This window comes from Corapipo altera, unplaced genomic scaffold (genome assembly GCF_003945725.1).
Source record: "Corapipo altera isolate COAL_440 unplaced genomic scaffold, ASM394572v1 61057, whole genome shotgun sequence".
NCBI lineage: Eukaryota > Metazoa > Chordata > Aves > Passeriformes > Pipridae > Corapipo > Corapipo altera.
The window spans coordinates 36,196-63,542 of NW_020885010.1; the positions used below are offsets into that span (position 1 = coordinate 36,196).

General features: G+C 45.1%; 1 protein-coding gene across 1 annotated transcript in view; it reads right to left on the minus strand.

Annotated features, from left to right (window-relative positions):
* The window catches only part of LOC113958853 (protein patched homolog 1-like), a gene marked incomplete at its 3' end in the record, with an annotated part of 65,604 nt that overhangs the window by 29,868 nt on the left and 8,389 nt on the right, over window positions 1-27,347 (minus strand). Inside the window, 5 exon segments of the mRNA XM_027667436.1 lie at window positions 15,781-15,906; window positions 16,801-16,899; window positions 17,544-17,699; window positions 18,336-18,467; window positions 26,512-26,659. Of these exon segments, the coding sequence (XP_027523237.1) occupies window positions 15,781-15,906; window positions 16,801-16,899; window positions 17,544-17,699; window positions 18,336-18,467; window positions 26,512-26,659 (661 nt within the window).

Genomic DNA, 27,347 nt, shown 5'->3' on the forward strand with positions numbered 1-27,347 from the left:
CATAGTGCTTACCTTGGCGGGTCTGTGGCAGTGTGATATAATCAACCTGCCATGCCTCTCCATACTTATACTTATCCCATCATCCACCATACCACAGGGGTTTCAGTCTTTTCGCCTGCTTAATAGCGGCACAAGTCTCACAATCATGGATAACTTCAGAAATTATATCCATGGTTAAATCCACCCCTCGGTCTCATGCCCATCTGTGGGTGGCATCTCGGCCCTGATGACCAGAAGCATCATGGGCCCATCGAGCTAAGAACAACTCTCCCTTCTGTTGCCACTCTAGGTCTACTTGTGACACTCCTATCTGTGCAGCTCGGTCCGCTTCTCTGTTGTTATCGTGTTCTTCATTAGCTCGCTTCTTGGACACATGGGCATCTACATGGTGGGCTCTCACGTTCAGACTCTTCGCTCTGGCAGCGATGTCCTGCCACAAGTCAGCAGCCCAGATGGGTTTTCCTCCACGCCTCCAGTTCATCTTCTTCCATCGGTCTAACCATCCCAATAGTGCATTGGCTATCATCCACGAGTCAGTGTAGAGGTAGAGTCTTGGCCATCCTTCTCGTTCGGCAATGTCCAGGGCCAATTGGACGGTTTTGAGTTCTGCAAATTGACTCAACTCGCCTTGACCCTCAGCAGTTTCTGCCACTCGTCGGGTGGGACTCCAAATGGCTGCTTTCCACTTCCGGTTCCTTCCTACAATACGGCAAGAACCATCAGTGAAAAGGGCATAACGCCTTTCTTCATCTGGCAGTTGATCAAATGGTGGAGTTTCTTCAGCTCGGCTCACTGGCTCTTCTTCTTCTTCTGCCAGACTGAAGTTCCCACCTTCAGGTCAATTTGTGATAACCTCCAGAATTCCAGGGCGATTTGAGCTTCCCAATCGTACACGCTGCGTAATCAAAGCTATCCACTTGCTCCACGTAGCATCGGTGGCATGATGCGTAGGGGGCACCTTCCCTTTGAACATCCAATTCAGGACTGGTAGTCAGGGTGCTAGGAGAAGCTGTGTTTCAGTGCCAATCACTTCTGAGGCTGCTTGTATGCCTTCATAGGCAGCCAGAATTTCCTTTTCCACAGGAGTATAGTTGGCTTCAGAACCCCTGTAACTTCGGCTCCAGAAACCAAGTGGTCGCCCTCGCGTCTCACCAGGCACCTTTTGCCAGAGGCTCAAGGAGGGACCTTTATCTCCAGTTGTAGTGTAAAGTACGTTCTTCACGTCTGGTCCTGTCCAAACTGGTCCAAGAGCCACGGCATGTGCAATCTCTTGTTTGATCTGTTTGAATGCCTGTTGCTGTTCAGGACCCCATTGAAAGGTATTCTTTTTACGGGTCACAAAGTGAAGAGGGTTCACAATCTGGCTATACCCAGGGATGTGCATTCTCCAGAAACCTATGGCCCCCAGGAAAGCTTGCGTCTCCTTCTTGTTGGTTGGTGGAGCCATGGCTACAATCTTATTGATGACATCTGTTGGTATCTGACATCGTCCATCTTGCCATTTCACCCCTAGGAACTGGATCTCTCTGGCAGGTCCCTTGACTCTATTCTTCTTAATGGCAAAACCGGCATCAAGGAGAATCTGGATGATTTCCTCTCCTTTCTTGAAAACTTCTTCTGCTGTGTCCCCCCATACAATAATGTCAACAATGTACTGGATATGTTCTGGGGCCTTGCCCTTCTCCAGTGTGGCCTGAATCAGTCCATGGCAGATTGTTGGACTGTGCTTCCACCCCTGGGGCAGTTGGTTCCACGTGTACTGCACACCTCTCCACGTGAAAGCAAACTGCGGCCTGCACTCTGCTGCTAGGGGAATGGAGAAAAATGCATTGGCGATGTCGATGGTAGCATACCACTTCGCTGTCTTAGACTCCAGCTCGTATTGGAACTCCAACATGTCTGGTACAGCAGCACTCAATGGTGGCGTGACTTCATTCAAGCCACGATAGTCCACCGTCAGTCTCCATTCGCCATCTGACTTACGTACAGTCCAAATGGGGCTATTGAAGGGTGAGTGTGTTCTACTAACATCCCCTTGGCTTTCCAACTTGCGGATCATCTTATGGATGGGGATCACAGTATCTCGATTCGTCCGGTACTGTCGCCTATGCACTGTCTTAGTGGCCGTTGGCACTCGCTGGTCCTCAACTTGCAGTAATCTTACAACAGAAGGATCTTCTGAGAGGTCGGGCAGGGCAGATAACCGTTTGGATTCCTCTTCAGTCACCGCGGCTATACCAAAAGCCCATCAGTATCCCTTCGGGTCTTTGAAGTATCCTCTCCTGAGGTAATCCATGCCAAGAATGCAAGGGGCTTCTGGCCCTGTCACAATGGAATGTTTTTCCCATTGGTCTCCTGTCAGGCTTATTTCAGCCTCTACCACCGACAGCTCTTGAGACCCTCCTGTCACCCCAGAAATTGAAACAGTCTCTGTGCTCATATGTCCTGAGGGCATTAACGTACACTGTGCGTCGGTATCTATTAAAGCTTGGTATCTCTGAGGATCCGATGTGCCAGGCCATCGAACCCACACAGTCCAGTAAACTCTGTTATCTTTCTCTTCCCTCTCCTTCTCCTGGCAGAAGGCAGGGTCCCTCTATTGGTTCTGGTCGGAGCATTCACCGTCGGATCTTTGCTTCGGCTTGTCAGAGGCTTTCTTGTCATCCTGGAAACGGACCCCAGTCTTCCTGTGTCTGGGAGATCTCAGTTCTCTTTCAAAGAAATCTGCATCTACAACGTAGACAACTTTCTTATTGGCTTCCTTGGGTTTTAGTTCTCTCACTCTGGTCTCAAGTCTGGAAGTAGGTTCACCATCCCACTTCCTCATGTTTTCTCCCTGGGCGCGCAGATAGGACCACAGTTCACTGCGCTTAGATCTACGCTTAGGGTTTTCGCTCCTTCTGCGTGTGACGGAAGATCGTGAGCGGGACCGGGACCAAGATCGAGATCGTGGTCGAGACCGGTCTGCTGATCTATCTCTGTAGCGTCTGTCCCTGTGGTCTCCGTAGTCATCTTCATAATCAGAGCGCCCGTAAGGCTCATCTCTCTCAGGTCTTCGTCTGTAACCAGAATCAGAATAGTCTCTAGAAAACTCATTCCTAGATTCTACTGTTTCTTTTAGATGTCGCAGAACCGTACACAGCATGCTCACAGGCGTTTCTGGCATGTTTGGAAGCATTACTCCTGCCAAGATATGGACATATGATGCAGGAGCACCCTGGATTATCTTCTTCCACATGGGCATTGTGCAAGCGATAACCTCTGGGTCATCAGTGACGGGATCGTATTGAGGGTCATCATACATAAGTTCCAGCAATCCCAATTCTCTTAGGTACTGGATGGCGTCTTCTATCTTGGTCCACCTCCTCATGGGGCATGGTAAATAGTCTTTAAATGGAAACCTTTGTCTCACACTTAAGACAAGTCACGCCCAAAGACTGAGGTTGGGTTTCTCCTCTGCAATTAAGCGATCAAGTTCACGGTCTCCGGAGATGGAAGCTAGTTGTTCCGCTTCAGCAGTTGACAATATGTGACCTCTAGCCCCACGGTCTCGGCATCGGAGCAACCACGATAGAATTCGCTCACCAGGCCGACGAGTGTAATCTTTTTGTAAGTCCCGAAGTTCTGATGGGGTCATTGACCGCAACTCTGTAGTTTCCATTTTTGGGGGTGGTGCTGCTCGTGGAGGTGGAGTTCTGGCACTGGCATCAGTATCAGTCCCCTCTCCGTTATCTTCTGACCTGTTTTGCTCTCCATCTGGTCATAGGCTTAAAGTTTTTGGCGCCGATACCCATGACTTCCTTTTCACTACAGGGGCGAGAGGTATCTCAGGTGGTGTAGTCTGGGTTCCGCTTTCAGTGCGTGTAGTAGAGGTGGCATTGGTCTCAGGTGGCAGGGTTTGAGTTTCCGCCTCAACCTTAGTCTTCCGAGAATAGTCCACAGCAGTTCGATAGGCACTCGCCAGGCCCCAGTACAAAGTAAAAAACTGCATATTTGGGTCCTCGTAAGATAAACACCCTTCTGCCAGACGACGTGCCACCTCATCAGGATCAAACACCTGCTCTGGTGTGAAATCCCAACTAATGGGAGGTGTCATACACCCTACCAATTTTCCAAAGTTGACCCAGATTCCTTGCCATCCAGAGACTGGTTTTCTCAAGGCCCTTCCCAAAGTTCCAGCAAATCCCTTTGAGTTTTGGCGTTTCCTGCAACAAGAAAAACAGTACCGCACCACCTTTCCAATGTTAAACACCACTTCCATGGCTTTTAGGAATAGTATAACTGTTGCCAAACAATTTATGTAAGGATTGGGGCCAATTTTGATTCCAGGGACCTCAGCCACTATAGGCCTTTGATGTCATAATTAAGGAAAGGCAGATATTGGTAGATGCCTTTTGGGTTAGTTCTCACTGGATACCCAGTAGTATATATAAAAACGGCCAAAATAACCAAGAAAATGAATAAAAAGGTCATTTTTATATATTTTTCTTCCTTTGTTCCCAAACAAAGTAATATTTATATAAACAATAGGTTCTTGGCAACTCTCCCGGTAGTGTTCCCAAACAATGGGCAGTGTTTGCACCAACTTGCCTCCCTTCCCAGACTTGTTCCAAAACAACCGTGGCAAAACCAAAACACACCGAGATAACCGGAGATAAACCGGGCAGAAACACCAGATAAGGTGATATGGTTTGAAGCTGGTTCCCTGCCAAGTCTCCAAACCTTACCACCAGAAGTCCGTCCCCCCCCCAAAACCTCAGGGAGAAGAGGGAGAAAAACAACCAACTAAGAAAACCCGAAACGAGAGAGACAGTTAAAGTGATATATATAAATATATTTACACTTATGTTACAATTGAAATATATACAATTTAAAATATATACAATTTCACAAGGGAAGGGGAAGGGAGAAGGGAAAAGGAACAAAACCAAAATAAAATATATATATATATATATCCCAATCAGTAGCCCGAGATCTAGTAACTAAAGAGTTAGCAAAGAAAATATCCCACCACTCTCCTTGGGACAACCGAGAGTCACTCCGGGACGATCGCCAGCAACCTCCGCCTCCCAAGGTCGACAAGGCCTTACCAGGCCTCGCTCCCCAACACGGCAGACTCAACAGCAGGGAACCTGCACCTCCAAGCCGCCGGAAGGAAAGAGAACGAAGGCCTCTCCTCCTTTCTTCTTATAATCTGGCTTACGTAAAAATCGTAGGGAATGCTGGGTAAATCTGGACCCTTCCTTGGTTACAAACTGGTCACCAAGGAAGGCCTAGCCCAAAACACCACAACCTTATTAATCTGTCACAATTTGTATTAATAAAGAGTGCTATTCTGTAAACTGTTAGAGTGAGTCCTTTATAAGATGCTGACAGTTTGCCAGCTGTGGAATAACATGTTGGAAGGCCTTTTGAGGGGTGTCCCCCCCTTACGGAATACCTGACAGATTGGTTCAGATATAACAGGTTTCATTTTCCTTGGGACGCTGACAGACAAATAAATCACTGAGGACCGAGAAAATCTCCCCTCTCTAAGGGTCGGGTGAATCTCCTCCCCTTTCACATGACAAATGTCTACCTGCTGAGAAACCGCTACACATGTTGAAGCCCTGCTTCCCAGGAAGTAATCAAACATCTCTTGCTAATGGGAAGTAGAGAATAAACCTTGTTATTTTCCTCTTCGCTTGTGCAGGTGTAAACTTTCGCTTTTGCTTTAGTAAACTGCCTTATCTCAATCCACGAGTCATTTTCCCCTCTTATTCTCTCTCCCCTGTCTGAGTGGGAAGGAGAGTGATAGAGCGGCTTGGTGAGCACCTGGCATTCAGCCAAGGTCAACCCACTACACTTATATACACAGATTTCTCCAGTACCAATAAATCCTCAATACAGCTTTCGGGTTGGCCTTTTTGCACATTTTCCCATCTCTTATATACATATAAAGGGTTACTATATATCAGGAATGACAGATTACAGATGCACCTGAGAAAAGACTGAACCACTCAAACATTCATTTCTGAACACTCAAATATACCTACAGATAGATTCCATGTTAATCACTGCCTTAAAAATAACTTTTATCATGATCATGGTTAGGTTTTGCGAACGAAGATTTAGGAAGGCTCTATCCACATTTGTTGCAAGTACGCTGGTGGCTAAAAAGGCCAATACGTGACAGACATATCCGATTGCAAAAGGCACAGCAGAAAGACTCCTTAGGAGATATATTCTGCAAGGTACGATTCTTTCTGCGTTGTCTTTTCTCCTCGAGAGTGATCCTGCATGTTTTCTCAAAAGCATCAGCAGCGTTATAGATGGTGTGTCTCCAGATGTCCTGATTGGAGGTCAGAGTAGACCAGTTATGTTGATCAATATGGCCAAGGTTGAGATGTTGTTTCAGGGAGTCCTTGTATCTTTTCTTCGGGGTTCCTCTCTTGCGGCAGCCGGTGGTAAGTTCACCATAAAGCAAGATCTTAGGGAGGCGGTGGTCCTTCATCCTGGAGACATGTTATAGATTAGGAAATCAGGGGAATTTTTCTTCCCCTGCCCCGCTCCAAGGAAAAAAAAACCGGAGTGAGCGCGGGAGAAGGGAGGTCTTTAGCGTTACAAAGGATGTAGCCTGCCTAGGTTAATGGCCCATTTGGAGAGACGGGAGAGGGAGGGAGGGCTGGTTCTGTTCGGAGGGGTGAGGGGCAGACGGCATTGTTGGTTCCTTGGGTGCAGACAGGCATTCCTTTTGGGGAGGGGGACCGGAGGTCTAGTTTTCTTTTGGCTGTTCATCCTGGTCAGTTCGACTTCTCATCCTGCTGTCTTTGACCTGCCTGACTGTCCCGCTCCCTGGAGCTGCTGTGCCTCAACGGAGAGTTTGCTTGCCCCCGGGAGAGGAGGGGGAGTTTTTTTTTGAGACACCACCACCTGAGACTGCAGTGAGTCCCCGTGGGAGTGTACTGCCTGCCTTTCTTTTTTCTTTTCGTCCCCGCGGAGGGGAGGACCCCTCATCTCCTTCTCAACTTCCTCACGCGTTCCGGGACTGCTCTCTCCAGCCCCCCTCTTCCCGCGGTGTGACTGCCGGAGTCCACAGCGCCTCCTGCCGACCACGACCAAGTACTGCAGGTCCTACACCTTCCAGCGATCCCACAGAGCCCCCTGCAGGTCACAACAGGGCATTGCAGACCCTGCACCTTCCAGCGATCCAACAGTGCCCCTGCAGGCCACAATTAGGACTGTGCTAAAGGACAGAGAAGTATTCATTTAGACTTTTTTTTGTTGTTGTTGTTGTTGGTTTTTTTTTTTTCCCTCTGAGATTGTTGTCTAGTTCTTCTTTGGTTTTACTGCTGTTTTTGCCAACACACATATATCTTTCAATAAAGGGTTGTTATTTCTTCTGTTTTTCCACATTTTCCTCGAGTAAAGCCCCTTAATTTTGATATTACAATTGCTGAGAGAGAGGAGTTTGGTCTACCTCATAACTCATCCTCTTTAGTAAACAGTTCAGTCTCATCAGACTGCGACACGTGTCCTGCCCAACGCAGTTGTGTTCTCAGCAACATGGCCTCAATACTTGTGACTGCTGCTTGTTCTAGAACAGATGTATTAGTCACATAATCTGACCAGTGGATGTTTAGGATATCATTTTGAATAATATCAACATTTTCATACATGAAGATGTTGAAACCTCATTGGAAACTTAGTCTTTTGTTTTACTTTTGGAAAGCACCATGCATTTGACATGGGCTTCCTTTTCTGAATTTCTGTTGATCCAGTTTACAGCAAGTCATAAGATATGGTAGCAGGCAAAAAAAAAAAAAAGACCTTAAAAAAAGGATAAATTTAATTTATGCTCAAATTACAGTAAGAGTTACAGCTGTGGTCTCCACATATATTCCAAATTGTAACCTACCACAATCTGCTATGAGAAGTTAGAACAGGTTGAGTAAAATTTGATCATAGAAATTAGCACAGCAGTATAGCGGATAAAATGACCCATCTATACTGGGTTCATATAGGGACAGTGGGATTTAGGCTGAAGTAGCTTCTAAAAAGCACAGTCACTGCAAAGCCAGAAAATGGGAAAATGGGACCTCTCTTCTGATTCCTAGTGAAGTATCCTTTTTGCTGCTTAAAATGTGTTAGATGTTTGAGTTTGGGTCAAAGAATCATAGAATCATTCAGGTTGGAAAAGACCCTTAAGACCATCAAGTCCACCTCTAAACCACATCCCTAAGCACCATGTCTACATGTCTTTTAAATACCTTCAGGAAAGGTGACTCAAACACTTCCCTGGGCAGCCTGTTCCAGTGCTTGACAACCCTTTCAGTGAAGACATTTTTCCTAATGTCCAGTCTAAACCTCCTCTGGCACAACTTGAAGCCATTTCCTCTTGCCCTATTGCTTGCTACTTGGGAAAAAAGATCAACATCCACTTCGCTAGAACCTCCTTTCAGGTAGTTGTAGAAAGTGATAAGGTCTCCCCTGAGCCTCTTTTCTCCAGGCTAAACAACTCCAGTTCCTTCAGTCGCTCCTCATAAGACTTGGAGTCTAGACCCTTCCCCAGCTTCATTGCTCTCTGGACATGCTCAAGCCCCTCAATGTCTTTCTTGTAGTGAGGGGCCCAAGACTGAACACAGTATTCAAATTGTGGCTTCACCAGTGCTGAGTACAGAGGGACAATCATTTCCCTAGTCACGGTGGCCACACTATCTCTGATACAAGCCAGGATGCTATTTACCTTTATGGTCACCTGGGCACATGGCTGGGTCATATTAGCCACTTGTGACCAACAACCCCAGGTCCTTTTCTGTCAGGCAAATTTCCAGCCACTCTTCCCAAAGCCTGTAGCACTGCATGGGGTTGTTGTGACCAAAGTGCAGTAACTGGCACTTAGTTTTATTGAATCTCATACAATTGGTCTTAACCCCTCAATCCAGACTGTCCATATCCCTCTGCAGAGCCTTCCTACCCTCAGCAGATCAACACTCCAGCCCAATTTGGTGTCATCTGCAAACTTACTGAGGATGCACTTGATCCCCTCATCCAGATCATTGATAAAGATATTAAGCAGAACTGGCACCAATACTGGGCCCTGGGGAACCCCACTTGTGATCGGCCACCAACTGGATTTAACTTCATTCACCACCACTCTCAAGGTCCACCCATCCAGGCACTTTTTTACTCAGCAAACAGTACACTCCTCCAAGCCATGAGCAGCCAGTTTCTCCAGGAGAATGCTGTGGGAAATGGTGTCAAAGGCTTTACTAAAGTTTAGGTAAACCACATCCACAGCCTTTCCCTTATCCACTAAGTGGGTCACCTTGTCATAGAAGGAGATAAGGTTTGTCAAGCAGGACCTGACTTTCCTAAAACTGTACTGACTGGGCCTGATCACCCTTTTGTCCTGTATGTGCCCCGTGATGGCACTCAAGATGATCTGTTCCATAACCTTTCCTGGCACCAAGGTCAGACTGACAGGCCTGTAGTTCCCTGGATCCTCCTTCTGGTCTTTCTTGTAGCTGGGTGCCACATTTACTAACCTCTAGTCAACTGGGACCTCCCCAGTTAGTGAGGACTGCTGATAAATGATTAAAAGTAGCTTGGTGGGCACTTCCACCAGCTTCCTCACCACCCTTGGATGGATCCCATCTGGTCCCATAGACTCGTGTGCATCTAAGTTTTGTAGCTGGTCATTACCATTTCCCTTCAGATTATGAGGGCCTCATTCTGCTCCCTGTCTCTGTCTTCCAGCTCAGGGGGCTGTGTACCCCAAGATTTAGATGACATAAATCACTTCTTCCAAAAGAAGTGTTATACTTCAAAATATTTCACACAATCAAACTGGTCTTTGCCATAATATAAAACAATTCACTGTCATACACCCTGTAAGAAGAGAGATCCAGGTTTTGGCAAGTCAGCAGAACTAAATACTGCTAACTATTCAGGACTAAAGATCTAGTTTAAGACGTCACATATATTTGCTCAATTATGCAGCAAACCAATGTCTGTATTCTCCTTTACTTTCTCTGTTATTAAGTACCAAAATGCCTATTTAGAAGAAAACAGTAAACAAATTACTAATGTTGGTCATGTTGCTGCAATCATGAACACTTTACCATTTAATAGATTGATGCAGGCATGCTTAAATTGCCCTCTTTTTGTTGTTAATGTATTTATAAAAACACTTTTTATTATCTTTCACAACAGTGGCCAGATTGAGTTCTAGATGAGTTTTCCCCTTTCAAATTTTCTCTCTACATAGAATCATATCATAGAATCATAGAATATGCTGAGTTGGAAGGGATCCATCAGGATCATCAAGTCCAACTCCTGGCCCTATGCAGGACACCCCAAGATTCACACCATGTGCCTGAGAGCGTTGTCAAAAGGCTTCTTGAACTCAGACAGGCTTGGTGCTGTGACCACTTCCCTGGAGAGCCTGTTCCAGTGCTCAATCACCCTCTAGGTGAAGAACTTTTTCCTAATATCTAACCTAAACCACCCCCAACTCAGCTTTATGACATTTCCTCAAGTCCTGTCACTGGTCATGAGAGTAAAGAGATCGATACTAGGCCCTCTGCTTCCCCCCTCATGATGATGTTAAAGATTGCAATAAGGTCTCCCCTCAGTCTCCTCTTCTCCGGGCTGGATAGACCAAGTGACCTCAGCTGCTCCTCATAAGGCTTCCCCTCCAGACCCTTCACCATTCTCATGGCCCTCCTCTGGATGCTCTCTAATAGTTTAATGTCTTTTTAATATTGTAGTGCCCAAAACTGCACACAGTACTTAAGGTGAGGCTATCCCAGTGCAGAGCAGAGCAGGACAATCACCTCCCTTGACCTTCTGCTGATGCTGTGCTTAATGCACCCCAAGACACAGTTGGCCCTCCTGGCTGCCAGGGCACACTGATGACTCATATTCAACTTGCCATCAACCAGGACCCCCAGGTCCCTTTCCACAGTGCTACTCTCCAGCCTCTCATTCCCCAGTCTATACACACAACCAGGGTTGCTCCATCCTAGGTGCAGATCCCAGAACTTCCCCTTGTTAAACTTCATATGGTCGGTGATTGCCCCGCCTTCTAATTTGTCGAGGTTTCTCTGCAGGGCCTCTCTGCCCTCGAGGGAGTCAACGGCTCCTCCCACATTAGTGTCGGCAGCAAACTTACTTAGTATACCGAGTCCTGTGTCCAAGTTGTTTATGAAGATGTTGAAGACAACTGGGCGGAGGATGGGGCCCTGCGGAACCCCACTAAGTGACATGTCACCAACCTGATGTTGCCTCATTCACTATAACTCTGTGAGCCTGACCCATGAGCCAGTTGCTCACCCATCGCATACCATGGTTATCCAACTGTGTGCTGGACATTTTGTCCAGAAGGGTCCTTTGAGAGATGGTATCAAAGGTTTTGCTGAAGTCCAAAGAGATTACATCAACTGGCTTCCCTTGATCAACCAGGTGGGTTACCCTGTCATAGATGGAAATCAGGTTCAACAAGCAGGATTTCCCCTCATGAAGCTGTGTTGGCTGTGAGTGATGATTATGTTGCCCTTCAGGTGTTTTTCAATAACTCCCAGAAGAATCTTTTCCATGATTTTACCAGGCACTGAAGGGAGACTGACAGGCCTGTAGTTTCCAGGGTCCTCTTTCTTCCCCTTCTTGAAAATCAGGACAACATTTACCAGCTTCCAGTCAGCTGGGACCTCTCCAGATTCCCAAGCCCACTCAAAAATCATTGAGACAGGTTCTGTGATGACATCAGCCAGCTCCTTGAGGATTCTTGGATGAATCCCATTAGGCCCCATAGACTTATAGGGATCCAGCTGGAGCAGTAGATCCCTCACAACATCAGGGTCAACTAGAAGTTGATCGTTCTCGCAGTCATGGGCCTCCAGCTCAGCCACTGGGACCCCCTTAGCCTGTCATCAGGGTTGAAGACAGAGGGAAAGAAAGCATTAAACATCTCTGCCTTGACTCTGTCCCTGTTTGTGAGATGACTATCCTCATCCTGTAACAGGTCTATGTTGTTTCTGCACTGCCTTTTGCTATTAACATATTAAAAAAACCCTCTTTATTGTCCCTTACAGTACTGCCCAGCTTCGACTCCAATTGAGCTTTGACTGCACAAATTTCCTCCCTCAGTAGCAATCAGCATCACTGTATTCCTCCCATGTCAGCTGACCTTGCTTCCACTGAACATACGCCTTTCTTTGCCTTATTTCCAAAAGAAGATCCCTGCTCAGCCAAGCTGGTCTTCTGCCTCACCTGCTGGACTTCTGACATTTGGGAATTGCCTGTTCCTGTGCCCTTAGAAGGTAGTGCTTAAAAAGCGACCAGCACTGATGGAACCCAGCACCTGAAAAAGTGTTTTCCCAGGGGAATTTACTTACTAATTCCCTGAGTAGCCTGAAGTCTGCTCTCCTCATGTCCAGAGTTGAAGTCTTGCTGGCACTTTTCCTCCTGTCAACAGAGATTTTGAGCTCAATTGCTTCATGGTTGCTGTGGCCAAGGTGGCCACCAATCTTCACTTCACTCACAAGACCCTCTCTGTTAAAAAGCAACAAATCAAGTAGGGCATCTCTCTTAGTTGGTTCTCTTAGTACTTGTATCATGAAGTTGTCATTCTGGTGTTTTAGGAATCTTCTGGACCTGTTTGTGCCAGGTGTGTGGTGTTCCCAGTTAACATCCAGCAAGTTAAAGTCCCCCAAAAGGACAAGGGCAGTTGATTTGTAGGTGCCTCTTAGTTCCTCAAAGAATAATTCATTGGCATTATCATCCTGGCTAGGTGGTCAGTAGTAGACTCCCACGATGACATTCACATTATTTGTTTGTCCCTTGATTCTTACCCAGAGGTTCTCAGCTATGCCATTGCCAACTGTAATCTCCATACATTCTAGCCCCTCCATCACATATAGCACCACCCCTCTGCCTCTTTTGCCCTGCCTATCCCTCCTGAAGAGCCTGTAATCAACCAACATGGCACTCCAGTCACAGGACTCATCCCACCAGATTTCACTTATGCCAGTGATGTCAAACCTGTGGGACTAGGCCAAAGCTTCCAGCTCTTCTTGTTTGTTCCTCATGCTGCATGCATTAGTGCAGAAATGTTTCAGGTGTGGTACTTTGTGGCCAACACCTCATGAAACAGAGTGAGGGATTCCATTAATACTCATTTCCTCAAGTTTTGGCACACTGTCCCATCGCTCATCACTGGCAAGCCTGGTTTTGTCCTTTTTCCCCTTCCAAGCTAGTTTGAAGCTCTGTCAACAAGCCCTGACAGCTCCTGTGCTAGAACTCTTTTTCCCTTCTGAGAAAGGTGCATCCCATCAGGTGTCAGCAGACCAGTTGTTGAGTAGATCATCCCATGGTCAAAAAATCCCAAATTTTTCCACTTACACCAGCCTCGGAGCCATGTGTTGATCTGATGGATCTGCCTATTCCTATCAATATTATTACTTGTTACTGGAAGAATCAATGAAATCACTACCTGTGCTCCTGATCCTTCAACCTGAAGTCTCTTTTGATGCCCTTGGACTTCTTGTTATTTTGTCGCTGCTGGCTTGAACAACCAATAACGGATAGTAATCAGAGGGCCTTACTAGACTGGAGAGTTTTCCAGTAATGTCATTTATCCAAGCCCCTGGGAGACAGCAGACTTCCCTGTGAGTTGGGTTGGGTCTGCATATTGGGCCCTCTGTTCCCCTTAGAAGGGAGTCTCCTATTAAAACTACCCTTCTTTTCCTCTTAACAGAGGAGATGGTGATGCAGGGTATAGGTGGCGTTGCTTTAGGAGGCCCCTCTGTCCCAGAAGGACCTTCACCCACCTCATCAGTATTCTGGTCTTCTAGTTCCAGGGCCTCATACCTGTTGTAGAAGGTGCCAGTTCTACTTGTTAAACTTTCAGAAGGAGGAGGAATCTTCACCTCACAGTGACCTGCTTCCAGCCTTCATCTTCAACAGACCCTTGACTATTGCAGGGTTCTGAGTCCATCTGCTTCTCCACAGCAATGGAGGTTCAGGACTCCTGAGAGTCTTCAGACTGTAGCATCTCTGTAAATAGCTGGTCAATCTCTTGTTCTTTTGCTCGAATACTATGCAGCCTATTCACTTCATCCTGTAGCTCCCTCACCTGGCAACACAGCTCTTCAACCTGCAAAATAACTGTTTGTCTGCCCCAGCTTCACAGAGAAGCATCAGGCGCTCCTGGGAACCTGTGACCCGTAGAGCTATATCTACCATCATCAGGTCTGTCTGGTTGGAGGCCTCTGACACAGCTGGTTCAGTGACTCCTGCAGCTACAGAGGATTGAGCTCTATGGTGTGTCAATACCATAACTGAAGAAGGTTACACTAGTACACTAATAAGGTTGGGACTGAAAGGATCTTATTGTGCTCTTCACCAGATACTGAGTCTGTTTGCTGCCTCTATTGGCTGCTCCCTGATGGTCGGAGAGGAGCCCTTCCTGCTCACCCTGCCTGTGCAAATGGCTGTGCCATGCTCCAGATCGCTCGTGCTCCTTTAGAGATGTTTAAATTGCCCTCACTGTTCCCAGCAACACACCCTCCGTGCCTGATGGGGCTTCCAGGTCCTGACGAGGCTCGGGGCTGCTGCTTGGGTATCCCTGAGCTTGGGAACGTCCCTGTACAGTTTGATCTAATCCTGTCCACCAGACTTACCTCACTTGCCGCTGCTGCCGCCTTACCAACTGACTGTTAGTTTTGGTCTTGCCTCATTTAAATTGTCCTTGCATTTCCTGGTAACGCCCCCTCTACGCCTGACCTAATGACATCCTTGTACCCTTCCTGAGTTACCGTCCCCTTCTTCCAAAGGCATAAACTCTCTTCTTTTCCCCTGAGTTCCAGCAAAAGCTCCCTGTTCAACCAGGCTGGTCTTCCCCACTGACTCGTCTTTTGGCACATGGGGAAGGTCTGCTCCAGTGCCTTTAAGATTTCCTTCTTTAAGTATGCCCAGCTTTCCTGGACCCCTTTCTTTTTAAGGGCTGTTTCCCAAGGGACTCTCCAAAACAGTGTCCTGAACAGGCCAAAGTCTGCCCTCCAGAAATCCCGGGTAGCAGTTTTGCTTGCCCTCTTCCTTACTTCACCAAGAATCAAAAACTCTATCATTTCATGGTCGTTGTGCCCAAGACAGCCTCCAACCACCACATCTCCCACCAGCCCTTCTCTGTTTGTAAACAGCAGATCCAGTGGGGCACCTCCCCTGGTAGGCTCACTTACCAACTGTGTCAGGAAATACATGCTTCAGCACAGAAAAATCACAGAAAATTCTAGAATTTTTCTCCAACATTTTGCTAAAATTACATTGGGAACAAGTCAGTACAAACTGCTGCAGTAATTATTAATGTGTCAAATGCACTTTGGTTATGGTTTGTAATAGCAGCAAATTCGACAAACCTCAATGAAAGGATTAAATTCCTACTTAGGAATGTGATGGTGTAAACTAGAGTATAGTGTACTGATCTAGACTGCCTTAAGAATTCAAATCTTGCTGGAGACTTGTTTCTGCTTGGTTTTTGCACTCAACTTAGTTGGGATGGGGCAGGATATTCTTTCACTCACGAACAGGATATGAGACTCAAGGTATGAGAAATGGAAGGAGCAGAATCAAGAGGAGAAAGCAGTTGGCTACCACCAAGAACTATGGTAAACTATAGTAAACAGTAATCCTGTATTGGTTGAGTGAACTGCAGAAGCACTGAACATGGTCTTTAACATTATCATTAATTTCCACAATGACACCATCTACAAGAGCTAACAAAACAACATAAAAACTTACTTGGAGTGAAAATGCTCGTAAAGCAGGAATAGGGATTAAGGCAGCCATAAAAAAAGCAGTAACATTGCTGATAGATGTAAGGGCTACACTTGCTCCTGTTCGCTTCAAACATTCACCTGTTCTGTCCTGAAAAACAAAGGAAAATGAATAAGGTGATGTTGTTCAAATGAAGAGATCATCCTACAGATATAACATGGTAACAGTGAAAAGTATTACAAGGAATTTCTGAATAAAAGTATGCATTTGAGAGTTTGTAAGAGTAAACAACATACTAAGTACACTGTCCAGGAAAAAAACAGATGATGTATGAAGTGCTTACATTTTTTGAGGGTAGCAAACATTATCAAAGATGACACTGGCTTCAAAAGTCAAAGATAAATGGATACTGGTATTATATCAAATACATCAGTTAAGTAGGATGTGTTTTGTATCAGTGCAGTCACTTGGTGTTCTTAACATTTTTCAGACAAAATAAGCATACATTACCAGTGTAGATACATAATGTCTTGAAGAAGCATGTGAGAAAAAAAACCCAACAAACAGAAATCCCAGGAACCACACAAAAAACAGAGGATCAAACACAGGACCCTTTCCCGATGCAGTAGGTTACTTTGAAGCATATGAAGGTTATAGCACAATGAGTTTGTATTGCCTGCATGCCAAACCAACTGGAAAGAGCACATGGAAGACATTGCTTGTACAAAACCAAACTGACAAATATATATTGCTTTTAAATGATTTGTACTTTGGATATGAAACTCTGGACCGAGAATAAAAAGGTCAATAAAAGGAAAGGATTATAAAAGTGAGTAGGATCTTAGATTTCAAAATGTGAATATGTGAATGTCATGGTTAATTATAAATAAAAGGAAAGAAAACCAGGCCCTAGGACAAAGATCTCTAGAACAAAAGTTTTTTTAAAAAATCATTACTAACTAATTCTAGGTATATTTTCCTCTACGAGGTTTTTTCTTTTACTTGATTCTTTTATTTTCCCCAAACACCCCATTTTGTCATTACCTCAAATGGAATTCTCTTATTCTGCCCTGTTTCACTAAATGCATGTACCAGAAGAAATATATCATCTACACCAACTCCAAGAGCAAGAAAAAGCAAAACCTTGGGGAAGAAACAAAACAAGCAAAGAAAACATTAGCATTTTTATATTATTCTTATGATTTACCATGCAGATAGTCGTTAGATGGCTAATGAAAATAAACTTTACACTACACTCTGAAGAGAAATCCAAGGTTAAAATGAAAATCAATGTGATGCAATACAGCTATTAATTTTCATTCTGAAAGACTGATGAGGAACTTGCAGTATACCATTTACAGGTATAAAACCTCACTAAAAGTAATTCAAGCTTTTGGTAGTCAAAGAATAACAGATAATATTTCAAGTTATTTTCAAAATATTTTCAGGAGTTGAACATCCCTATATATTTGGATGTAAGGGCAAAACTTGCAGCTTCTTGTGTACAACTGGATGCTTGCACTCATATTGAGACATAGAAAAACAAATATTCTAGAATCTACATAATTAAACAAACTGCAGGATATCTGCCTTTTTCTTAAAATTATCTGGCAGCACGTTCTCTTAATTTCTCACAGCACAAGCTACTGGATAGGAGAAAGAAGCAAGTAAAAATCAAAAAATCAAAATACTTTCTTGGTTTGTTTTTCCTCAAAGATTGATTCAGATGTGTTTATTTACTAACAAAGTTCTTGTAATTTAGCAGCAGACTTTTGGCTCCTTAATACCTGAGTTGTGGTAGCATTAAAGGAAATTCCAATCAATGAGCACAGACCCAGTCCTGCAGCCACTGAGAGAGTAACCAAGAAGATTCCTGCCAGCCCCACAGCACCTTGAGACTTTGCACAGTCCCACCGCAGCATTGTTAAACAGGCATAGGCAAGCTGAAAGTAAAGTAAGGATTGGATTAAAATGGATCCTTCTCTATTCGCCATCTCCCCCCAACAGTACACATAGCTTACAAGTGTTTTTAAACAGAACAGACATATCAGGGATGTTACATAGAAGAATAGGTGACAACCCTGAGGCAAATGTTTACAAACTGCAATTTTTCTCAGGGGAGACCTCATCACTCTCTACAACTACCTGAAAGGAGGTTGTAGCCAGGTGGGCGTCGGTCTCTTCTCCCAGGCAACCAGCAGTAGGACAAGAGGGCATGGTCTTAAGCTCTGCCAGGAGAGGTTTAGGTTGGATATTAGGAAGAAAATTTACAGAGAGAGTGATCAGACATTGGAATGGGCTGCCCAGGGAAGTGGTGGATTTTCCGTCCCTGGAGGTTTTTAAGATGAGACTGGATGTGGCACTTAGTGCCATGGTCTAGTAACCGTGGTGGTAGTGGATCAAGGGTTGGACTTGACGATCTTGGAGGTCCTTTCCAACCCGTCTGATTCTATGATTCTATGATTTTATTTTAAGTATTCTGAAAATGTTCTGGACTGTTGACTGGTAACAAGAAGGCAGCCATTTGAACCCTGCTATACTACTGGAGTCAATTAAACAAATAGAATTTAATTTCTTACCATTAGTAAGTAGCCACTAGCTACTCTGATAACACTGACATCAGAAAATGACTTTAGAATGTCATCCAGGGTAGTTGTAGTAAAGGAAGGCACCTTCTGATTAGAGTTTTCTGCAACACTTTGATGAACAACCTACAGGAAAGAAAAATTTAGTGTGCCTAAGAAAAAAGCCCATTATCATCTTCTACAGCAAATATCTGAAATCAACTACTTTTGCCTTAATGTTCCTATTAAAGTGCACACCCTATAACAGAGATTTCACTGAGGCTACATGAATAAAATATTTTTGGTAATTATTTCCTGCAAGCTACCAATTATCAAACAAGAATTTACATCTTCAGGAAAGACCACTGCATTCACAGCTCATTCAAAACATTTAACTCCTGAAATGTAAAGGAGGTTTCTTCTTTCTATAACTCTGCCATTGATTTACTGTTGTATGAGTTTTGCCTTTAATCCAAGGTCCAGTAAACAGTAAAACCTTCCTGGCTTCTCATATGTGTTTAAGCAAGTGGTTTCTTAATTAAAAAAAAGAAAATCAGCCTTTTCGCAGAATCACAGAATCAACTAGGTTGGAAAAGACCTCTGAGATCATCGAGTCCAACCCTTGACCTAACACAACCTTGTCTGTGGGAGGCATGTCTAAGGGCACAGGGGATGTGCCGAGGTAACAGAGCCCAAGAGAGCATGCCCCGACATAAGTAACCTGGTTGGTTAAGGAAGTCACATGGTGTTAAGGAATAAAACCGCGCCGAGTTTGAAATAAAGTCTCTTTGACCACACCACCGCACGAGGAGCATCTTATTCCTTGTTATACAAGGGCCGCGCCGCTACATATGGCAACCCGAAAGGGACATTTTCGCTTATATTAAGCCAATTATCCTGGACTCTTTTAGCTTATATTAAGCCACATATTCTCCTGAATCAGGAAATTAGCCGGTGGTTCCGGGATTGTCTCAATTCTCGGAGACGGGAGCCTTTACCGCAAAAAACCTTGACGTCAGTAAAGCCGTGGTCTCAGGGCATCTGAGAAACGGAAAGTTAGTTTAGGAGCTCCAAAAATATTAGGAAAGTGCACGAGAGAAGAGAAGAAAGAAGTTGAAGAAGAAACCGAAAGGTCGAGCAGCAACCGGAGAGAGCGGAGAGGGTCCAACACAACATCAAATGCGGTGAGTCCAGCTGGAAGGCACCCCGCACGCGTAAGACTGCTCCCTGAACGGCAGCGTGCCTGCAGCTCGGAGACCCGAGCCGCGGAGCACCTTAAGATCGTCAGGGAAAACCCTGTTGGTTCCCGCGTGTCGGCCATCTGGTAAAAGTGGCCTTGCCGCTGCCGACTGCTGCGGCAGGACCACGTGCGAGAAGCAGCTTTCCTGCTGCCGCCTCTTAACATCTCCAGCCACCGCCGGGCCCCCACGGAGCCCCGTTTCAGTTTCTGTTCAGCAGAAACTGTCGAGGCTCCCCGCCTACTTGCCGCCTCCGACCAGCTCCGCGCCGAGCTTAAAGGCGCCGCTGCGACCCTGCCACCCTTCCCCCCGCGCGTACCGCAGTCTACAACCGCGGGGAAGCGGCCGAGCCACGCACGTGTGTTGGCCGCCCCCCCGCGCCGCAGCAGGGACCCGCGCCGAGAGTATCCGTCTAACGGAGCCCAGCGCCGCCTCAACACCACCCGCTGCCCCTGCCAAAACCACGCTGCGCTCAAAAGCCACGTGGAAAAGCAGAACTGCGCCACGACCCCCGACCGCAGCACCCGACCGGCACTCGCTGCCACGTGACTGAGCCGCCGCCGCTAGCCACGCGCCGACCCTGCCCCGCGCCCGCCGTTTGCAGCCGCATCGAGGAGCCCAGCCGCCCCCCCGCCCGCCATCGCCGTCGCCTGCACCGATCCTGCCCCGCGCCGAGCCGCCCCCGCGCGCCCCTCCACGCCACAGTCGCAACACACCCGGACCCCGCAGAGACGCTGAGAGAAAAAAACCGCAGAGAAAAGACTGCCAGATAAACAAAACTGCTACACAAAGGACTCAGAACACATAGATAAGGTAAACACAGACACTTGTTTCCATAGAAACCTCATGATACATTGAAACGAAACACACACACAGGCGATTGCCAGTTTTTGCAATATAAAGCAGTTTACTTGGTTATAAACTCTGCCTGCACAAAGCACACAGGGAAGAACAAAAAACCCACACCGCACCCCCCGCACACACTGTTGATAGCAGCACAAAACAACATAGTAATAGAAACTCAGGGAACACACCAGGACAGAAGGAGGGAGCCGGGAGAACACAGTCGCTGGGAGGGGACAGAATTGCCATGCAAGCTCCTGGCCTATGGGCCCACAGCAGGCAATTCTGTTACAGCGATTGGGGGGCTAATTCAGCGTACATACCCCATTTCGCTGTGGATGACCAGCGACCACGTGGCCCAGTGTGGCCACAGCCATATTCCCATCCTCACATCCCAAACCCTGACCCTTCTCTTCCGACCCAGGTGCAACCCCGCCCCACCCACAGACACGAGAAGGGAGGCAACTCCGCCCCCTACTGGCCGCCTGTACCGCCCACCACCCCCCAACAGGGAACCGGTCTCACCGGGGCTACAAGGGGGAGAACTGGGAGGGATGGGAGGAGGGGGAGAAGGAACAAAACAAGATTCCAACGGGAGGGATCAAAAAGGCAAATGGGGAGAAGTCAGCTAACATGTGGGAACAATGTCTAGACAAGGCAATTCGTATGGAAAGCCTGAATGTTAATCAGGCATGCCCAGATGATATTAGCCAAAGCCAGTCCCCTCAGAGTCCAACCCTATATAGGGCTACAGAGAACCTGAGGCATTTGATAAGAGGTTCTGGTCTGTCTTTAACCAATATTTTCAAATATTTGGAGGCATTGAGTTACATCTATCCTTTCACCACATATGACTGGGAAGAATTGGTAAAATTAGTTCTCAGTGACACCCAATATACAGTTTGGTTAACTGATTTTCAGAAAAATTGCTCTATTCATATTAAATACCCACAGGTAGGCATCACGGCACACCAATTAAGCAGAGAAGCAAATTATAATTCAGATTTACAATCAAAGTACCATAGAGAGATAGCCAGGCAAGCCCTAAAAGCTATGGGAAGCATTCTCACTGCAGATCAAGATGATCATCTGTCCCCCATTAAAGTGTTACAAAGTTATACTGAGTTAAATTTAAGATGTGTAGACCAGCTGCAGTCTGCTTTAAACAAGCAAATTAAATACAATGAAGCCAGAGAGATGCTGTACAAGCATTTGGTTTTTGAAAGAGAAAATGCAAACTGTGAAAGAGTTTTGCAGAGCCCTCCTGCAAGGGAGAACTGTGACTTTATTGAGTTGGTGCAACCCTACCAAAAAGCTAGCTCTGAGAAGGAGCTACCTGCCTCTTTAGCTGCAGCTTTAGATGCCCAGATAAGAGTACAGAAAGAAGTCAGACACACAGCTAGTTGTATTAGTTGTGAAGAAATAGGTCACTCTCAGGAAGATTGTCCTTGGAAGCCCCTAAGAGCAACGTTCCATAAACACCCTAGCAACACAGAAATGACTGAGTTATACCAAAGGTGCCATAAGCAAGGCAATAGATGTGCTACAAGCATTATACTGCTTGTAGGAACCCTGCTTGCTGTAATCCTTTGTGGTACTACTTTTCATGTGCAAGAAAGGAAACAAATTAAGGCAAGCCACAATATGCCAATAACCAGTCCCCAAAATACCTGTGTATCCTGTACCCCAAAGAAAAGTGACAGGTGGAAAACATTGCAAATGTTAAGAGCAGAACATGCAGTCAAAAAACATGCAGAAGCCTTGCAGATCGGACTGCCCCTACCTATAAGGTTTCTAGCAAATTGGCCACGAGTGGTAACTGATTCAAAAAACCATTCCTTTACTATTCTCCTTCACCCGGAAGGTGCCCAGAAACCTTTCTTTCCCATCATGGTTTTAAACAGTGCACAATCTATGCAAAGTCACTGCTGGGCTGCCCTTCCTCAGAGGATGCAAAATACATCGATAAAGTATCAGACAGCCATAATACATCATTATGCAGATGACACATTAATAACCACGACCACAAGAAATAAACTGCTATTTGTTCCTGTTGCTTTAACCAAAACCACCCAAGATACAGATCTTCAGGTTGTTTCAGGAAGAATTCAACAACCACAACTCTGGACTTGCCCGAGACGAGAGAACACAGCAAAAAAGTTCTACACAGTTGACACAACTCGAGGTAAAAAACATTTATATTTACAGGAGTTGCAGAAGTCTCAGAGAGCTACCAATTGCTTAAAACCTGTTTTAACCATAACCATAAGAGACCTATACCCTCTCTTTATGTTGCTAAGGGAGAACTTCAATTTAAAGTCTGACAAATCGTTAGCTGCAGAGGCAAACCAAATGTTAGAGAATTATACCAAAGTGATAAAAGGCAAACAGAACAACAGAGATGCGGAAAGGCAATTCTGCCTAGCTCTTGTTTCCAGCAGGTATGAAGCATTGCAGTTTGTTTCAGTGGGATCAAACTGAGAGAAACCCACTGTTGGTTCTAAAACAGTTTTTTCTGTCGTGCCACACCACCTAAAATCTGTGTAAACTGCTAATATGTTTGCAAGCTTGTCATTTAGGGCAGAGCACGACTGAGAGAACTGGACGGAAAAAATCCTGCCTTTACCAACATTCCAGCTTTGAAAGACAATTTGGATAGGATGACAGCTGAGGACGCCGGATTTTAAGATGCCCTGGCAAGTTTTAGTGGTAATATTTTAATTCACCTCCTTGAGCACAGATTGTGACAGAAATCTGCAATTTGCCTTTAAAGGCCATACCAGATGCAAAACTGAACCAGTGAAAGGCCTCAGGGCCTTCACACATGCATCTGGAAAACCACAAAATGCTGCAATGACTTGAATAAATCCTGCCACAGAACAGTAGGAAAACTACAGCCATAAACCAAGCTTCTGTATAGTTCTGGAACTGATTGTCATTCATGTTACCTTGGAAAAGTTTTTTTGGATGTTATGATTGTGTTTATTATGCTATAAGATTAATATCCTGTCTTGAAAGTTAATTTCCTTGAGATATTGTTAACCCTTACCTGTTGTTTAAAATGCGTTCTGTTTGGTTCCTGTGAGTTGCAGAAGGTATGATTTCTATATATATGCACACAAATCACATCCTGACATGCCACAGACAATAACTGACAGTAACTAAGAAGCTGCTAAAGCAGCAATGTTTAACACAATACCCAGAGTTTTAAGGCAAGCAATTGTCTCATTCATTACATCAGAATACAGGTTCTCTAAAGAGACCATTCAAAACAGTTAATAAAAACTACATCATCAAAGTATGCTCACACTGTCAGGAAATTCCGGTCATGCCGTGTCAGAAAGTATTAACCCTAGCTGGTTAATAGCAAGTGAGTTCTAGCCAACAGATATATACATCTTTGAATTAGACATGTTGAAAATGTACATGCAAATAGATACACATCCACAAAGCATAACTGCTACTGCATCCACTAGACAAAACACAAAAGTGTAAAACACATGAGTTAGTTGCCTAGCAGCCTTGATACACTAAAATAGATTAACATTAATAATAACCAGATACTTCCTATCAAATAGGAAAATTCTCATGTCACAAGCATTCCACATTAAACCACAAAAGAGCAAAAGCACATTACATTTTGAAACACATGCTAAATTTAAACAAAAGGGGGGAGAACCAGTGTAACCTGTAAGAACATCTGTAAAAAGCTATGTATGTTATCAATTTTTGAGTTGTGACAGTGCTGAAAGAAGCAGGTCTGAAAAGCAGCACACACCTCAAGCGTTTGTTTCTCCCAAACTACTAATCATGGTAAGAATTGATTTCAGGATATTGGACGAGATCCCTGGATTTTGTGACTCAAACAGAATTCTCCCAAGTGTATAAAACCCTATTCAAATATGTGACCACAGCAGCAGGAATCAGAGCAATGCAGAAGTTTGAAAAGAGTTATGTTATGTTTTAAGTTTACATTAGAAAATGACCAACGTGGTGAAACACAGTCTCTGAAATGTGTGTGTGTGTGTGTGTTTGTGTGTGTTCAGTGTACGGTGGCCACCGATGAATGAGATGAGTGAATGAATGAAAATAGTTGTTTGGCTAGTCAAATAATGGAAAACAAAACACCTCACAAAATAACATTACCTCAGCCACAGGTCGCTTTTAAGAAATTGAAGTTTGCTAAGATTACCCTGTTCCTTAAATAAAGTTAAATCTCCCAGTTATAAAAACCCTCAGATTAAAAAAGTTGTAGTTTACACACAGTTAAGATAAACCCAAGTTAATAAAGTTATCTCTCCAAGTTGCACTACCCTATAGGAATATAAGAAAGTTTTAAAAATGTTTACAATAGAAGTATAAGTAGTCAAGCAAGCAATGTGCTGGATCACTGTGAAACTTGGTAACTTATAATGTTTTGATTGCTTGAATTGTTGTTTGCATTTTTGTTTACACTGTTATCGAGACTTCTTTTAGATATTTAGGAAAGGGGTGATGTGGGAGGCATGTCTAAGGGCACAGGGGATGTGCCGAGGTAACAGAGCCCAAGAGAGCATGCCCCGACATAAGTAACCTGGTTGGTTAAGGAAGTCACATGGTGTTAAGGAATAAAACCGCGCCGAGTTTGAAATAAAGTCTCTTTGACCACACCACCGCACGAGGAGCATCTTATTCCTTGTTATACAAGGGCCGCGCCGCTACACTTGTCAACTAGACCATGGTTGTAAGTTCCACATTCAGTCTCATCTTAAATACCTCCAGGGATGGTGACTCCATCACCTCCCTGGGCAGTTCATTCCAATGCCCAATCACTCTCTCAGTAAAGAACTTCTTTCTTGGTGCAGCTTAAGACTGTGCCCTCTTGTCCTACTGCTAGTTGCCTGGGAGAAGAGACCAATGCCCACCTGGTTAGAACCTCCTTTCAGGTAGTTATAGAGAGTGATAAGGTCTCCCCTGAGCCTCCTCTTCTCCAGGCTAAACAATCCCAGCTCCCTTAGCCGCTCCTCATAGGACTTGTGCTCCAGTCCCTTCTCCAGCCTCGTTGCCCTTCTTTGGACATGCTCCAGCACCTCAACATCCTTCCTAAACTGAGGGACCCAGAACTGGATGCAGGACTCGAGGTGCGGCCTAACCAGGGCCGAGTACAGGGGAAGAATCACTGCCCTGCTCCTGCTGATCACGCTATTCCTGATACAGGCCAGGATGCCATTGCCTTCTTGGCCACCTGGGCACACTGCTGGCTCATGTTCAGCCTGCTGTCAATCAGTGCATCCAGGTCCCTTTCTGCCTGCCCTCTCTCCAGCTGCCCTGTCCCCAACCTGTAGTGCTCCATGGGGTTGTTGTGGCCAAAGTGGAGGACTCAGCACTTGGCCTTGTTGAACCTCATCCCATTGGATTCGGTCCATCTATCCAGCCTGTCCAGGTCCCTCTGCAGAGCCCTCCTACCCTCCAGCAGATCAACACTCCCCCCCAACTTGGTGTCATCTGCAAATTTGCTAATGGTAAACTCAATCCCCTCATCCAGATCATCATTAAAGATATTAAACAGAGCTGGGCCCAACACTGATCCCTGGGGGACACCATTAGGGACTAGTCACCAACTGGATGCAACACCATTCCCCACCACTCTCTGGGCCCAGCCATCCAGCCAGTTCTTAACCCAGTGGAGAGTGCACCTGTCCAAGCCATGGGCTGCCAGCTTTTCCAGGAGTATGCTATGGGAGACTGTCAAAGGCTTTGCTGAAGTCCAGATAGACACATCCACAGCCTTCCCCTCATCCACCAGGCGGGTCACCTGGTCATAAAAGGAGATCAGGTTGGTCAGGAAGGACCTGCCCCTCCTAAATCCATGTTGTCTGGGTCTGATCCTCCAGCTGTCCTGTATGTGCCATGTGATTGCACTCAAGATGATCTGCTCCAGAAATTTGCCAGGCACCAAGGTAATTTTAAAATTGTTTGTTACAGCATAAGGATAACTTTAAAACCAGGATACAGCACTCAATTCTAGTTTAAGTATCTTCCTTGAGAAAATACTATAAAAAGCCACAACTAAAGGCAGTGGACCTTAGTAAAGCTATATAGCAAGACATCTAGGTTATTGTCAGTTTTACCTCAACATACATCCGCTGCCAGGCTTCCAGAATTGCTGCTGCCTTATCCTCACTCCAGTTGATATGTGAAACATATTCATACCCCTTGAAGTGTTCATACATTTGCTTAGGAGTCATTAACTGAAACATGGTTTGCAAAGCCTGGGCACTGAAACAGGGAGAGAAGAAAAAGAGGCATTAAAATAAGCATTTTCAGGAAATGTTTTTTCACTGCATAAAGGCTCAAATGAGGGCCTAACAGGCTTGCGCAAGTTCTGGATTTTATAAGCCACATGTTGATATTAAAATTGAACAGAGTATAATTATTCTACCATGTATCTGGTGAAGCTGTACTGGTCTATACAGTACTGATGCTAAGTCTATAATTCACTGAAGTTAGTGAGTATTTTGCCATTATTTTCAATAGGATCACTTTCAGGAGCAAAGAATGTAATCCTACAAATCAGTTATAAAGATCATGACCGACAGATTGCTATGAGAAGGACACAGAAACAGTTATTCCTATGAGATCTTGCAAATGCTGTTGGCAATTTGTCATTTGAAGACCTTGGTCTTTTTCATACCTTGGAGAGAAATGCCAGACTAAACTCCTGACAGCTGACAAGCAGTAAAGAATACACAAAAGGCAATAATTATCCATTGTAAATTTACACAGGATGTAACTGTATCCAACAATTTTAGAAGCTTAAAGAACTATTTCATTTTTCACCAAGAATAAAGTCTTTGGCTATTTGTTAGAAGACACCTTCCACTTTCAATATTTAGTGTCAATGTAAAAAACATCAAAATCCATATAAAAAGTTCTAGTAAAAATTATCTGTATTAAATATGTAAGA